This window comes from Panthera tigris, chromosome A3 (genome assembly GCF_018350195.1).
Source record: "Panthera tigris isolate Pti1 chromosome A3, P.tigris_Pti1_mat1.1, whole genome shotgun sequence".
In the NCBI taxonomy this organism is placed as follows: Eukaryota; Metazoa; Chordata; class Mammalia; order Carnivora; family Felidae; genus Panthera; species Panthera tigris.
In genome coordinates this window covers 23,773,464-23,788,398 of record NC_056662.1, presented here as the reverse complement: position 1 = coordinate 23,788,398, position 14,935 = coordinate 23,773,464, and the positions used below count along the sequence as shown (strand labels likewise).

Here is a 14,935-nt window from a genome sequence, read left to right as displayed (position 1 = left end):
GTGTGTGTGTGTGTGTGTGTATCCTACCCACTTTCCCCCAGAACAATGCTAGGGAAGGAGGGTCAACCCCCATCCTGATGATCCCAGGACGAGGGTGGGAAATTGTGAGACTGGTGTGTGTGTGTGTGTGTGTATCCTACCCACTTTCCCCCAGAACAATGCTAGGGAAGGAGGGTCAACCCCCATCCTGATGATCCCGGGACGAGGGTGGGAAATTGTGAGACTGGTGTGTGTGTGTGTGTGTGTGTGTGTGTGTGTGTGTGTGTGTGTGTGTATCCTACCCACTTTCCCCCAGAACAATGCTAGGGAAGGAGGGTTGCAGGTGGAGGCCCCCAAACAACACATTCAAGAATAGCCAGGCTGCCTTTTAATGGGGGTGGTACAGGAAAGAGAGTGGTCAGTCAGGAGCCGTTAAGGCCTGACAGACAGCACAACATGGCAGATTTTTTAAGTAACTGTAGATTCAGGAGATGGGCACAGGTGAAGAGCTGGGCATTCAGCCACTCACTCCCAGTCAGTTCTCTGCCAACTGGCTGCCTGGCTGGGTGGGGCAGAGGGAGCCAAAGTCCAGAGGCAGGAACCCGCAGAACAGCAATGGAAGGTAACTCAGGTGAGGCTAGAGAGAGAAGGAACACTGTCAGTAGGTGCTTCTCAGAGCATACCCCACCCTTTATTCTTAAGATGCTTGCCTCCACCCTCACCCCTTTGTTCCAGCTCAGCCCTGAAGAGCCACATTCAGAGCCCTTTCCAGATTACACTGCTTCCTTGAGTCACAATCCAGTCAGAACTCTCAATGCTTAAAAACTAACAGTAACTCCTTCCCCACTCAACTCAATTTATTCATTGTTATCAATCACAAACCAGAGCCTCAGAACTCAAGTCCAGCAAACATCAGAGAAGGGAGTAAGGGGATTCACAAGAGAAGGGATGTGCCCAGACCACAAATCCCTCAGTGGCAGGGATGAGGCCAGAACATTCTTCCTGGAGGTAATAAGTACGTATACAGGGGCGCCTCGGTGGCTCAGTCAGTTAAGTGTCTGACTTCAGCTCAGGTCATGTCTCATGGTTTGTGAGTTCGTGCCCCGCATAGGGCTCTGGGCTGACAGCTCAGAGCCTGGAGACTGCTTCGGAATCTGTGTGTCCCCCTCTCTCTGCCCCTCCCCTGCTCATGTTCTGTCTCTCACTCTCTCTCAAAAATAAACATTTAACAAAAGAAAAATTACAGGAGAAATAAAATACATGTACAATTATAAAACTAAAGTGCATACTTTAAAAAAAAATTTTTTTTAACATTTATTTATTTTTGAGACAGAGCATGAATAGGGGAGGGACAGATAGACAGGGAGACACAGAATCGGAAGCAGGCTCCAGGCTCTGAGCCATCAGCCCAGAGCCCGATGTGGGGCTCAAACTCACAGACCGCGAGATTGTGACCTGAATTGAAGTCAGACGCTTAACCAACTGAGCCACCCAGGCGCCCCTAAAGTACATACTTCTAATCAACTACCTGACACCTTCATTATCAGCTCTCATGGGCACCTCAAACTCAACAGGTTCAAAACCAAAGAAGGATAATGAGTTTTGGCTCTTCCTTTCCAGTATCCATTTCTGTTCCTTACCTAACTGCATAAGCAAGAACCACCAAAATACTGACCAGTACTGGTCACTGTGGGCAATTCTGCCTGACTTTAAGAGCAGTTTCTGAAGTTTTACCATTAAATACAATATTTGCTGTAGTTTTCTTGGTAGGTACCAATTATCAGATTGCAAAAATTTCTTTCTGTTCTTAGGCTAAAAGGTGTTGTTGTTGTTGTTGTTTTGTCCTTTAATTAAATGATTGTGTATGTACTGCCTTCTTTGTAAGATTCTATGTTCCACAAGGGCAGGGTGGGTATATCTTATTCACCAAATCACGATTTTCTGGCATGTTCAAAAAAAAGTTACTGAACAAATGACAGAACTACTGTACCACTTTCCTGTTGAGACCCTTTCAACTACTCTCTCAATTCTGATTCCCCATCAGAATTACCCAGAGAAACTTATTAAAATAAACCAAACATGGTTGGGTCTCACTCCAGAGTGAATTGGTAATGGGGGGGTGATGCCAGGAATCTACATTAACAAGCATCCCAACATAGACTAAAGATCAAAATCACAGGCCTACAGTCAAAACTTCTTGACATGGGAATTGAGGGTCTTTGACACTCTGACAATATTACCTTGCCCTTTCACACTCTCCATACTTTCCCACCTCTGGGTCTGTCTGAAGTGCTTTCCTACTCCATCTCTGCATATTCAAATATCTACTCATTCCCCTGGGCCCAGACTAAATGATTTGCCCCTGACAAAACCTTCCGGGATACCAGAGTGTTTCACTGGAGCTTCCTGAGCCACCTAAGGCAACTTTTATCTCTTCTTTGAAGGCAGTGAAGAGTTATGTGTGGCCTCTACAACTTCTCGGCTACACTGTGAGCTCCTAGAGGCAGGACACAGGGCTAAGTTGCCTGCCTATCCTACATGGAGCCCTATCGACAGGGCTCAGTGAACATCAGATGAACAAATGAATGAAGAAGGGAGAATGAGGGTAATTTTGCCTGTTGTAAGTAGGGGGTCTGTCACTGGGTACTTGCTCTACTATGGGCATATGAGGTTTCTATCCTCATAAAGATTGCTGGGATACTGGGGTGTGGCATGCCTTGAGAAGAATCCTCAATGGGAAAAGGTGAATATCAGCACCTGCTGCTCCACCAAAGGAAAAAGAGATTCCAGAGCCTCATACCCCAGAACCTCCAGGGTTAGGCCCAAGATCCCACTTTTTTATTAAACCCCCAAAAATCCAGACGATTGTGATTTTGATGCAATCCCCACCCCCAACAAGTCCTTTAGGGTCTCCTTAGTTTCTAAGAGCAACTTCCCCTCCTTCCCTCTGCAAACAGCTCTTTTTGGTCTCAGGCTCTGGGCTGCTGGCTGGGGACACCGACACACAAGCACACACAAACTACAAAACAATGTGGTCAGTGAGAAAATAAGACAGACCAGAGGGAAGCTTTGCCCAGAGAGGTGACACTGAGCTGAGTCTTCAAAGATGGGGATGAGCAGATACTCAGGCAATGCTCACTGGCTGTACCTTGTGACTGCTCAGCAATGCACAGGTGTGCCCTCACACACGAGGACCTACCGGTATGAATGCAGTGTGGACCCATCCTAGGTGGCATCTCCCTCCTCTACCCTCCAAAGGCAGAAGAGAGACCCAGATACCTGTCAATGAGGGAATCCCGCATGCTGGTCGCAATGGTGCTAGGCTGGGCTTCGTTCAGCTTGAAGACACTCTCCACCACTGACAGCTCTGTGCTGGTTGTGTCCAGGCCACAGAAGGCACACCAGTCATTCACCACCATCCCAGCGGCAATTACCTCGCTGCCTCGGTTCACAGTGCCTGCCTGCCAAAGGAGAGCTCAGTGTGGATCATGGCACCAAAAGCCACAGTCCTGCCACTCCCTGGCGAGGACTATCCCCAAACCCCGCTCCTTGACCTGCATCCCCAATCGCAAACTGTGACAGATAATAACTCAGATCCTTAACGCTAGGCAAAGGATCTGCCTCAGGAGGAGACAGAGATCAGAGAAAGGAATGCTTACCACAAGGGGGACCTGAAGAAGAGAAGACAGCTCATCCTGGTCTTCAATTGAAGTCTTGGGATGTACCAGTCCTCCCTGATTGCTGAAGACACAGTAGCTTCCTACTAGCACCTGGTCAGCCACTGTCTGTCTGAAGACTTCCACCTTGAGCACATCAGCCAAGATTTCTTCTGTTTCCTGTTAGCCAAAGGCACTGTACTCAGGGCCCAGAACTTCCAGGTCAAGGAACCAGGGGCCCTCCACACCCAAAACCACCCAGGGCTTGGCTCCCTAAGCCCCTCATCCCTCTGCTACCTAGCTGCATATGGAAGCTTCATGCAGAAAAAGCATGAAATACAGGTTGGAGCAGAGTCTAGACCAGCTATGGAGTCCCTAATAGCTGTGCATGCCCTGAGGAGACAGGGGCTGGTCTCCACATCACCCTCTTCCCTCTAACCCACACTCAAGAGCTCAATTGTCAATCATCTCTCCTGGTCCTGGTTACAGGATGGGACGGAGCAGTCTCCCTGATTTTGGAGGATTAATACCCTCCTCAGCTTCTTTCTGGCACTGGTCACACCTCTATTATCACTATTATCACTATTCCAATGAGTGCCTGAAATCTGAGAGCCCAAGTATAAAGAGAAACCACAAGAGACACCCCTAAGTCCTGCCTGACAGGCAAGAACAATGACTAACCACTGACTAGGCGGGTCCTGTGACTCTTGGGCGAAATTGGGCTACCTTACCCTGTCCAGGTCTGGGTGGACCAAGGCCACGTAGTCGTTGCAAGTGGTGACATTGCCCAGGGCTGAGAGCCGCTCCTCCACCCGCCGGATCTGCACTGAGTCTGGGAGGCAGTTGCGAATGTGCTGCAGCTCCTGGTCAGTGGTGTTGTTGGGCACCAGGAGACCATGTCTGTTCCCTAGAGATCCAAATTAGGGGGTAGGGCAAGAATGGACCACAAATACACAAGTAGCCTGCTAAGCTCTGGGGGTTTTAGATACAATTCAGCCCGGTCAGTTTCCCAGGAAAGCTTTAGGCCCAGACCCCAGCCCGCTAACCCATTGATCCATACAACACCCAGGGGACCAGGAGTCCCATTGGGCAGGCCAGAGATAGCCCAGGAATTTGTTCCAACACACCCTGCCCATTTTGCCATCATCCACCAGGAGGGACCAGGACTAACAAGAGGAGCTCTTGGCGTTAGCTGTATATTTTGCTACTTGAAAACTGAGGTAACACTACACACCTATCAGAATGGCTAAAATTTTTAAAAGAATGCCAATACCAAATGCTGGCAAAGATACATGGAACAACCAATAGGAGTGTAAATTGGTCAACCACTTCAGATTATTATCTGGCATCACCTGCTATATAGAATATCCGCATACCCTGTGCCCAACCTGTCCTCTCCTAGGTATTACACATCCAACAGAAACATGTACATGTGTTCACTAAAAGACATAGCAACCCTATTCATGTTAGAACTGAAAACTACCCTAATGCCCACTGTCAACAAAATGGATGAATATAATGTGGTATATTTACACAAAACACAGTAAGAATGAACAAACTACAATTATATTGTGACAACAATAACTAAACCTCTGCCTACCTCCATAAGAACACAACTCTTGAACTTCTAAACTCTGAGTTACACCCATTATATATTTAAAAAAAAAACAAACAAAAAAACAAACAAAAAAAAAACACCAAGCGACAAGTCCAAAGGTCATAGTTAGGGCCAAAGAGTGTTTGGCCTGAATAAGAAAATACTCAGAGGCTAAGGTCATCAGGCTTATGATTTAAAAAAAAAAAAAAAAAAAAAAAAACTCCCATATGACCCCAATGAACAGAACTAGAAATAAGGGGTGACAGTAAAGGGAGACAGATCCAGCTCCAACAAAAGACCAATGGCCAGACTCAACAGTGCTGAGAAGTAGGGGAGTGGGATAGGGATGCCACTCAGAGACATGGTAAAGCCAATTTAAGACTTAAATGGATAATGAACAAGATGACCCAGAATCTTAGCTTGTCATTTTGTAGAGGCAGAACTGGATCCTCAGAAAGAGGAAGCAACTTGCCCAGAGTCAGTGGCAAGGGAGAGAGGACATTTCCATCTTCCCTCCCAGGTGTGGAGGGAAGGTGTGGTACTTGGTGAGTCACTTGGATCCTTGAATCTTGACTTCATCATTAGTCAGATTAGGCCAATAAGGCCTGCCTGCCAGGGTCTTCGTGAAGAAGGATTGAAATCAAGTTTAAGAGTGAAAGCACTTAATGTTATTTGTTTTCCTATGATCCAGAAGCTTTTGCCAGTGATAGTCCCTGATCTGAAAGCACTTAAAAACAGGGTCCGGCACAGGCCAGAGAGATTCTCTTGTTTCTGGAGATAATGGATGAAAGCCGGAAAATCCAAGGGTCACTAGAAGTCCCCTCCAAGGCTACAATTAAAGGCTCTGGGAGGATCCACTCCCTCGCTCAGCGTCTGGCTTACCCACACACATGCGCCCGATGATGCGGCAGCCAGCGATGGACGCGTGCACCACGGGGATGGTATCGGCGAGCTCGCCCTCGAACACACTGTAGGGATGTGGATTCAGTGGTTAAGGAGCTGAGGGGTCTGAGTCCCCGACTCCCAGCACCCTCTCAGCCATCCAGCCACCACACTGCCAGCAGACACCGGAGCTCCCGCCGCACCTGTAGAAGTTCTCCGACCCTCCGATGGCCACCAGGCAGTAGGTGTTGGTGAGTTTGGCAAAGCAGCCGATCTCACAGTTGTTCTCGAAAGACGCTCGGACCGCCATGAGGCCTAAGGGCTGCGGGACCGGGAGTTCAGGGCCAACGAATCCTCTCCCGGCCGTGGGTCCGGGTCTCCCGGCCTCAGCCCTTCACGGCCCGCCGCGACCGCGCCCCTCTTGGCCCCTCAAATCTCAGGTCCCGCCCACTGGACCCCTCTAGACTGTCTAGCCCGGAATCCTCCGACTACCACTCAAGACGCGGGGAGCCCAGAACTGTCCCTTCCGGCGTCCCTCCACACCCGCTCACCAAAAGACAGCAACCCCCGCACGCTTCAACAGCTTCCACTCGGCCCTAGGTAGGTTTCCGTTTCCGCCTCGGCCCAGGGAGACTTCCGGGAGAGCTGAGTGCCCCCGCTTACGCAGGTCGTCACCGTAGCTCCACCCTCTGGGAGGAGTCTATGGTTGCAAGTGTTCCGGTCTGGACCCCACGTGGCCCCGCCCCACGCATGCTCTCATCCAATCATTCCTTCATTCATTTATTCAGGCGCTTTTTAGGAGGTACCATTGACCGAGACCTGTGGCTGGTTGGATGCGAGGCATAAGAGAGGAGGAGCCAGCGATGTCTCGAAGAAGACGAGTTGATGATGGAAGTATTTACTGAAGTAAAGCCTAAGGAGAAAGAGTAGGTGTGGGGAAAGTGACATGCCGAGCGTTAGGTTTGGGACAGACGTCCAGGCCAAATCTGGAGCCCAGGGAAGAGTGAAGGGCTGAGATTTGGGGCTGAAGCCTGGGGTGGATGACGCCACGGAGGCGTCCAGTAGGGAGAAATGAGACCAGGACAAAGGTCGGAGAAGGAGACGTGGCCAAGAAGTAGAAGAAACCAGTCTGAAGAAGGTATTGGAGAGAGGGAAGGATGAATGAAACCGGGTCTTAGGGAGGGTCCAGATGGGCAGTGGTGTGGATGCTGACTGGCTTCCACTATGCATGTCCTTGGTCACTCACTCAGGAACCACTATGTCCTCGAGATAGATGGCAGCACTCAAGGGACCTGCTCTCATGGATGAGATGAACTTGATCTACATTTTGTAGAGTCTACACAAGCCCCAAGGCCTCTCAGAATGTCACAATGAGGGTAGAGGGGGCTTGGAGCCCTGTCCTCCCCTCAGCCCTTCTGCAAACATCCGTCTCCCTCAGGGAGCCCTCCACAATTGGCCTGAATGGTCAATTGGCTCTTCCCCAGCCCTCAACGTGAAGTTCCACAACTCCACCTTTCTCAGGACACACCAGGCTGCTGCTGGGTCATAGCATGTCTGCCTTTATTGATTTGTATTGTGTAAACTGTCCCAGGCAGGTGGTGAGCTCAGGAAAAGACAAAAAACCTATCAGAGCCTATGCTTCTGTGTGTGTGTGTGTGTGTGTGTGTGTGTGTGTGTGTGTGTGTGTGTCAGAGTCTGAGTATCCACACCCTCTCTATCCTCCCCAGTTCATCTCAGACCCACTCATCCTGTCCTGTCCTTGGCCTCTCTTCACCTGCTTCCCTCTACCAGGAATTCCTTTGCTCCTCCATCTGTCCAATCCTCCCCATCCTTCAAGGGCTGACTCAAAGTCTGCCTCCTTTGAAACTTTCCTCACCACTCCACTGTCACCACCCCCTGCCACTGATTCCTTGAGTTACATACAGCTCTGTCTTGCCTGCCATTGGTTTATGTATTTATCCTTATCTCCCAGGGCCTGAGTCTGATTCACTTGTCAGCCCTGTGGTAGGTACACAGCTTAGGCCAAAGAAGATACTGGTTGCTGTGTGCATACCTATGTGTGTGTATATGGTATGTGTATGTGGTTATGTGCATATTTATTGTCTGTGGATTCTGAGGGGTCTACAGTGTGCACTGAATGCATATATTTTGTTTCGCTACTCATTTAGCCATATTACATTTATTGAGTACCTGTAACTAGAATTCTGAGTGTTTGGGTTTATCACATGGACCTTTGTTTACTTACTGAGTGTCTATGGGTATTCAGTTTGTGGGTATGAACCCTGTCAGGGTGTTGTGTGTGTTATACAGGCATTTGGGGCATCTCTGTGATGTGTGTGTTTTGTGTGCATGGGGACATGTGAACTGTCGATAATGGTGTGTCATGTCTGTGCAAAAACACAATCTTAAGCATTAGGGACACGGGTTTGGGCCCCAGCTCTGCCACTGGTTCCACTTGGACCTGATTCCAAGCAAGTCATCAAACTCTCTGGGCCTCAGCTTCCACATTTATAAAATAGGGAAGATAGTACCTATGATCCTAGAAACGTATACCTGCTAGAGGTCTATCTTGTAGAATGTTGTGAGGATGAAGGATGAGAATTAACCTGTGTAAGGCACCCAGCACAGTGGCAAATGGCAGGTACTGTGGTTTCTGTTTTCGGGTGTGTGTGTGTGTGTGTGTGTTTGTGTGTGTGTGTGTGTGTAAACAAGAATTCTGAACTCAGTGAGTGTCTAACTTGAGCTTCTAGACACCCTCTGCTCCCCATGCAGCCCTGCTGGAGAACCCCAGGGTCTGGAACCTGAGTAAATCTAGAATCCAAGTAGATGGAGGAAGGACATGTCCTTGGTGGGAGCAGGACTAGGACTCAAAGCGGCTTCGGAGAAGTTTGAACTTGGACTTGTTGTACTTAGTGATGAGGTCCAGTTTGCTGTGGCCCAAGGTCAGCCGCTTCTCATCCCCTGACAGGCCATTGCTACTGCCACTGTGATGGCCACCTGTGGGGCCTCCAGGGAGGCCAGGGTCAGGTCCTTGCCTGGTGCCCTGCAATTGATGATACTTGGTAATGAGGTCCAGCTTGCTGTGGCCCAGGGTCAGCCTATTCTCATCCCCAGAGCCCACTCCAGCCTTTCGAGCAGGGCTTGGTCTGGGGAGACCACTGGGCCCAGGCCCCTCACCCCGGAATGGGCCAAACTTTGTGATGAGGTCCAGCTGGCTGTGGCCCAGGGTCTGTCGTCGCTCATCAAGACTTTGCTTGTCAGCCCTGGCTGAGGAGTTGGCTTCAGGGGGCACTCTGGAGCCCCCAGCCTTGGGGTACTGTACCAGGAGGTCTAATTGGCTGTGGCTGTGGTTTGAGGACAGCCTCTTGTCCTCTGGAATTTGATTGCCAGGTCTGGGGGAACCTGACTCAGGGGTACCCCCAGCACCCTGGGTCTGAGGCAGGAGATCCAGCTGGTTATATCTCTGGTTTGGGGACAACCGCCTGTCCTCTGGAGCCTGCTCTCCAGGCCAGAAGGAGCCCAAGCTGGGGTCAACCCCAGAATCAGGGCCTCCAGCTTCTCTGGCTCTGGGGAAGGGGACAAGGAGATCCAACTGGCCATGGCTCTGATTCAGAGACACCTTCTTCTCCTCCACTGTCTCCAGGGCTGTGCTAGGTACCCAGCGACTTCGTTGGGGACTAGACTCCTGGCTTCTCAGGAGCCCATTCTCTGGGAGCCGGGATAGGGCTGAAACACCCTGGGGGAAGGGGAGGAGGGGGCGTTGGCGGGCAAGCATAGGTGACCCCACTGCCAGGGTCAAGGGGCTGGCACCATTGTGGTTGAGGGCAGGGGAGGACTGGGACCATGGGGACACCCCCAACTTGCCTAGATTGGACCTGTAGGGCCCTGGCAGGGAGCCATGGTTAGGGTCAGACAGCTGGCGCTTCAGAGAGGGCTGGCCACTGGCCCCGCGGCAGGCAGGGCCCAGGGATGAGGACCCCATACCCGTGTCACTGCAGCCACCGCCTCCTGGTGGACTGAGGTAAGAGGAGCGGTCCATTAGAGGTGAGCGTTTGATGCTGCTAAGGCTGGTGCTGGAGGGTGAGGAGGATGCAGGGCTCAACACACTGGGCCGGAAGCCCAGGGCCACTGTGGGAGGACACAGTGCCCTGGGAGATACGGGACCCTCACCACCGCAGAAGCCCTCCACAGGCCGAGACTCGGCATACAGACAGCGGAACTCCCGGTCAAAGTCTTCCACGATGCGGCCCCTCAGCTGCAGCACCATGCTAGTGTGGGCCTGGCTGCAAAGCCAGGTGAAGCTGGGAACAGAGGGTCAAGGTCAGAAGGCAAAGTGCAGGAGCCTGGGGCTGGGGGGGGGGGGAGTCATAACCAGGTGAACATACCAAGACAACTCCACCACCATTAGGACCTACGTGAGGCGACAGAGCTCTGACTTCAGAGTCTGTGCTAGTTCTAACTCAGCTTAGAGGACTTGGGCACATGGTTTCCCATCTCAGGGTCTCAACTCCCCCATCTGTAAAATGGACTGGGGACGAGAGTCCCTGGAGTCCCTCCAGTTCTGAGGTGCAATATGCCAAAGGCATTAAAGTAATCCTTCCACAGAGTGAGCTCCTCCAAGGCCCAGTGGGGGGCTGTCTTTCCCCCCCACTATGCCCTGAGGCCTGCACAGTGCCTGGCACTTGGTAGCTGTCAAGTCCATGTTGCCAGGGTTGGGTGGATGAAGGTAAATTCAAGCTGCCAGATCCCAGGTGCCTCACCAGCCGGTGGCACAGCCCCCCCGCCCCTCTCTCCCCTGTTCCCTGTGCTCACCTGTAGCTGCCTGCCACCACCTGCTCACAGTCGATGATAACAAACTTCTCCAGGGCCTGCCCCGTGAAGCGGCGGCCGGCCTTGCTGCAGTATGTGTCCCCACATGTGCTCCGCACACGCATGTTCTGGGCCAAGGAGGGAGGTAGGTTGGGTGATGACCTTGAGAGAATGGGGCTCAAGCCACATCTAAATCCCTTGCAGTCTCTAACCTTAAGCAGCTAAGGAAAGTCAGGTCGCCCACTCCCATTGACCCCCCCCCACATGCTTACTGACCCTTCTGCCCTCCCTGACTCCCCACCCCACCCCCTGGTTACCGCCCCTGTCCCTCACTGACCGGCAGGTGCCCCCCGTTGAGGTCCATCTTGTAGCACATCTCCAGGAAGTGCCTTAGGTGCTCCTGAGCCAAAAGCAGGTAGACAGGGACACCACGCCGGCTCGAGGCCTCCATGAGGTCACACAGAAGCTCCATGTCCGTGAATATATCCATCACGACAGCTACTACCTGGAGGACGTAGGGAGAATTTCAGCCCTGCCTGGGATATTGCCCAGCCCAGGGGTGGGGGCTGAGGTCCCAGGAAAAGAGAACTGGGCTTAAAAGCAGGAGGCCAGAGCCTTTGAGAACATCTGGACTGGAAGGGCTTTTAGCAACAACCTAGCTCAGAGGTTCTTAACTTAGACTCAGCGGGGGTTCCACTGTCTTGAATGCCCAAAATACGTTTGCAAGCTTCGGTGTGCATATTTCTGGGGACAGAGGGTTTATCTGTCATGGGCTTCTCAAAGATGTCTGTGAGGAGACCTAGGCCAAGAGTAGGGAAGGAGTCAGGAGCAGATACTAGACCCCAATTCCCAGTGCAGGCCCTCATGCTCTCCCACTAGCTCCAGCCCTAGCGCTGTCAAAGTTTCCCTCCTCAAGAATTAGAGCTGCAGGCCAGTTATTGGGGGCTTTGAGCCATTGGCCAGACCTGCCTCAGTTTCCCTACAAAGCAACAGAGGTCTAGTGTGGTATCTTATACCCACAGACTCCCTCACTTCCACCCACGCCAAGTGAGACCAAGTTTTCTGCTCAGTTGAGGGACTGGGGCTTGTGGTCTCCTCATCTAATGGACTGCCTCACAGAAGCCCTGAAAACCCCCTCACACCATCAAGCCCCCAACTGCCCCTTCTTCCCTTTGCATATATCTGCTGTGAGAACCACCTTTGTCGTCCAGGCTGAGGCAAGAGGTGCAAAGCACTGCAGCTCTGGAGCCGGACAGAACCGGGTTCAAATCTGCACTCTGCTACTTCCTAGTGATACAGCCTTGGGCAAGTTTCTTCACCTCTGCGAGCCTCAATTTCCTCGTCTGTTAAATGAAGATAATGATAGCTACATCTCATAGTTATGAGGAATTCAATGTGAAAATACTCAACACACAACAGAAGCTCAATAAATGTTCCTTTCCTGCTGCCTGCTTAACGAACAAGGACATTGGCCCACAGGAAAAGGAAGCCCTTCCCAAGGTCACTCTGAGAGTCAGTGACAGCCCAGAGTGGAAGCCTGGCTCCTGGCCCAGAGGTGGAGGGTCTAGGTGAGGGTGAGGAGGCAAGTGCTGGAGGGTGCCCTAGTCCACGGCACAGGCCTGGCTGAGGGTGGGGGAAACAAGGTCAGGTAAGAAAGATCAAAGGGCCAGGGGTGACAACAGCAGCCACCTCACTAATAACCCCATTCCCAGTGCTAATCAGGCCCGGCCCTCCCCTGCCTCGGGCACAGGCAGGTTTGCCAAGGAGGCTCTGGAGGCACCTGGGAGATTCCAGCTTGCTGGCTCCTGATCTCTGCAGCAAGCTGCTCCCCCAGACAAAGACACTGAGTCTAACCCACCTCAAATCCTTCGTGGGGTCATCTGATCCATTCCCCTGCCTCCTGAGTCGGAGGTCAGGGCTCAGGAATGAAGCTATGTTAGTCTGTGGCTGGAGCCTTCCCAGATACTGACCATGGGACCTGCTCTCCTCCCCCTCTTCTTTCTCCTGAGCCCCAGCTCCCCACCTCTGAGCCCAGAAGCCCCCACCCCTCTTCCCTTTTGGTGCAGAACTATCATCCTGGCCCTCAAATGCCATGCTGAGGCCCAGGCACCAGTGCCTTCTTCCCCGTTTCAGGCCCAGCTGGAGATGCAGTATACGAGGGGTGAGGTGCAGCTGGGGATGTGCACCAGGAGGCAGGGCCAAGCCTGGGTCCAGGGCCTGAGTCAGGGCCCCTTTCTCTCCCCCTGAGCTCTATTTCACCAACTGACTGGACCTTCCTGAGCAAGTGCCAGCCCCTCTCTGGCCTCAGTTTCCTCCTCAATAAGTCAAGGGGGTGACTCAAATGTTCATCAAGGTTGGACTTCTTAGTTTGGGAGCATAAACTCTCCAAGACTCTGATGAAGGCCATGGACTCTCTCCCAAGAAAGATGCAGAAAGGATCCCTCCTAGCAATATGCCCAATTTTGCCTGCATTTTTAGGGTGTTTGGTGAGTAATGCTCTTGAGTGTCAAGGGATTACCAGGGTAAATAAAACACATGCCCACCCTCTAGGAGCTGGTGATCTGATAGAGGCCAGAGGTTCTAGTCCCAGTACTGCCCCTAAGCTGCTTTATATGGCCTTGGGTTGGTCCCTTTCCCTCCCTGGGTCTCAGTTTACACATCTGTGGAATGAATGTCTGAAGATATAAGGCCCTTACCGTGCGGGCCTGGCTGATGAGAAAACGCAGAAGGTCCTTGATGTTCTTGGCCTTGTCCCGCTGGAAGTGGACCACAGCCTGGGTGGGGCTGAAGCCTGTGGCCTGCGGAACCTCAGGCCAGCCCAAGTCCAGGTCCGGGGGGTCTATGTCAGAGGCCATGGGGAAGTAAGTGCCTGAGGTGATTTCAGAGAGCAAGCTGAGGCGGTCAGGCCCTGAGGCCTCCAGTCCCTGGGCCTCGCTGAGCTCAGGGCCCCCATGCACATGGCTGGTCATGTAGTCCACGTCCAGAGCACTCAGGAAGGGCAGCTCCCGCTCCTCGGAGATGACCCGCAGGTAGGCGGCCTCGCCCCGCTCCAGGAGGGCGTCGGCTGCCAGCCGGGCAGCCTCACTGTGCTGGAGCACCAGCGGTGAGGCCTCCCGCCACCACGGCCGCTTCAGCTCCTCCACCCGGCCCCGCAGGGGTCCCGCCATGCCCTGGGCCTCCAAGTCCCCAGGCCCTAGGCCTCCGAACATTCCTGCCCACCTGGCTGCCCTCACCCTCCAGCAGGCTCCATGGCCTGCACCCTGGGCCGGCTGCAGCAGGAAGAAGATACCAATAGAACCACCTCCTGCCTGCCCGCCCCGTATGTGCCAGGGCCCCCAACACGTTGCCACCCTAAATCAGAGCCATGCTCCGCCCCATTGCCCCTGGCCTCTGGAACCTGTCGGGTCAGCCTCACCTGTCTGCCTGCTGTTGAGACTCGCCCGCTCAGGGAAATGGCAGTGCCAGGCCCTTAGCACGCACTCCTGCCCACCCCCACCCTGGCACCACCCCACCTTCACCTGCCCCAGCCCCACCAGGCTCCCAGCAAGTTTCCTCCAAACCCTGACCTTCCAGAGCCCCCATAGAGGTTGGATTATGGTCCAGAGGGGCCCAGTCCTGTTCAGACACACACATGCACAACACACACACATACACTCGCACGCACACACACACACCAGGGTGGATAAATGACTCAAGATACCGAGATAAAGACATGAACACACAAGTAGATAGGCTGTCATGTCATATGCAGACCATACGTTTCGATCAAACCCATGTGAACTGACCCAAATGTTAATTCAGAGACAAGCCATAACCCTAAACATACCTTGGTGGATATCACAAGCCTTGGCACACCTTGCATACAGGCCCTAAATAACTGAACAGGGTGTCACACAGAGCTGTCAAGGACATCAGCACCTATCTGTCCCCCGTCTGGGCCCATCTGCTCCCATGATGGCTCTGCCGCTCTCTACCTCCCTAAGTGTGACACTCACAGTCCGCTGCCCACCCC

At 52.6% G+C, this 14,935-nt stretch overlaps 2 protein-coding genes across 2 annotated transcripts; both read right to left on the bottom strand.

Moving 5' to 3' along the window:
• Positions 1–352: 352 nt before the first annotated feature.
• On the bottom strand, positions 353–6,766 carry EIF6 (eukaryotic translation initiation factor 6). The gene is made up of 7 exons (XM_007073618.3): positions 6,666–6,766; positions 6,318–6,436; positions 6,115–6,200; positions 4,367–4,542; positions 3,639–3,815; positions 3,259–3,440; positions 353–616 (listed from the first exon to the last, which is right to left on the bottom strand). Exons 2-7 carry the CDS (start codon positions 6,422–6,424, stop codon positions 607–609), a joined length of 738 nt encoding a protein of 245 aa, XP_007073680.1. The 5' UTR covers positions 6,425–6,436; positions 6,666–6,766; the 3' UTR covers positions 353–606.
• Positions 6,767–8,974: 2,208 nt separating this feature from the next.
• FAM83C (family with sequence similarity 83 member C) lies at positions 8,975–14,132 on the bottom strand. Its single transcript, XM_007073619.2, has 4 exons — positions 13,620–14,132; positions 11,261–11,428; positions 10,927–11,051; positions 8,975–10,415 (listed from the first exon to the last, which is right to left on the bottom strand). Exons 1-4 carry the CDS (start codon positions 14,130–14,132, stop codon positions 8,975–8,977), a joined length of 2,247 nt encoding a protein of 748 aa, XP_007073681.2.
• Positions 14,133–14,935: the final 803 nt, after the last annotated feature.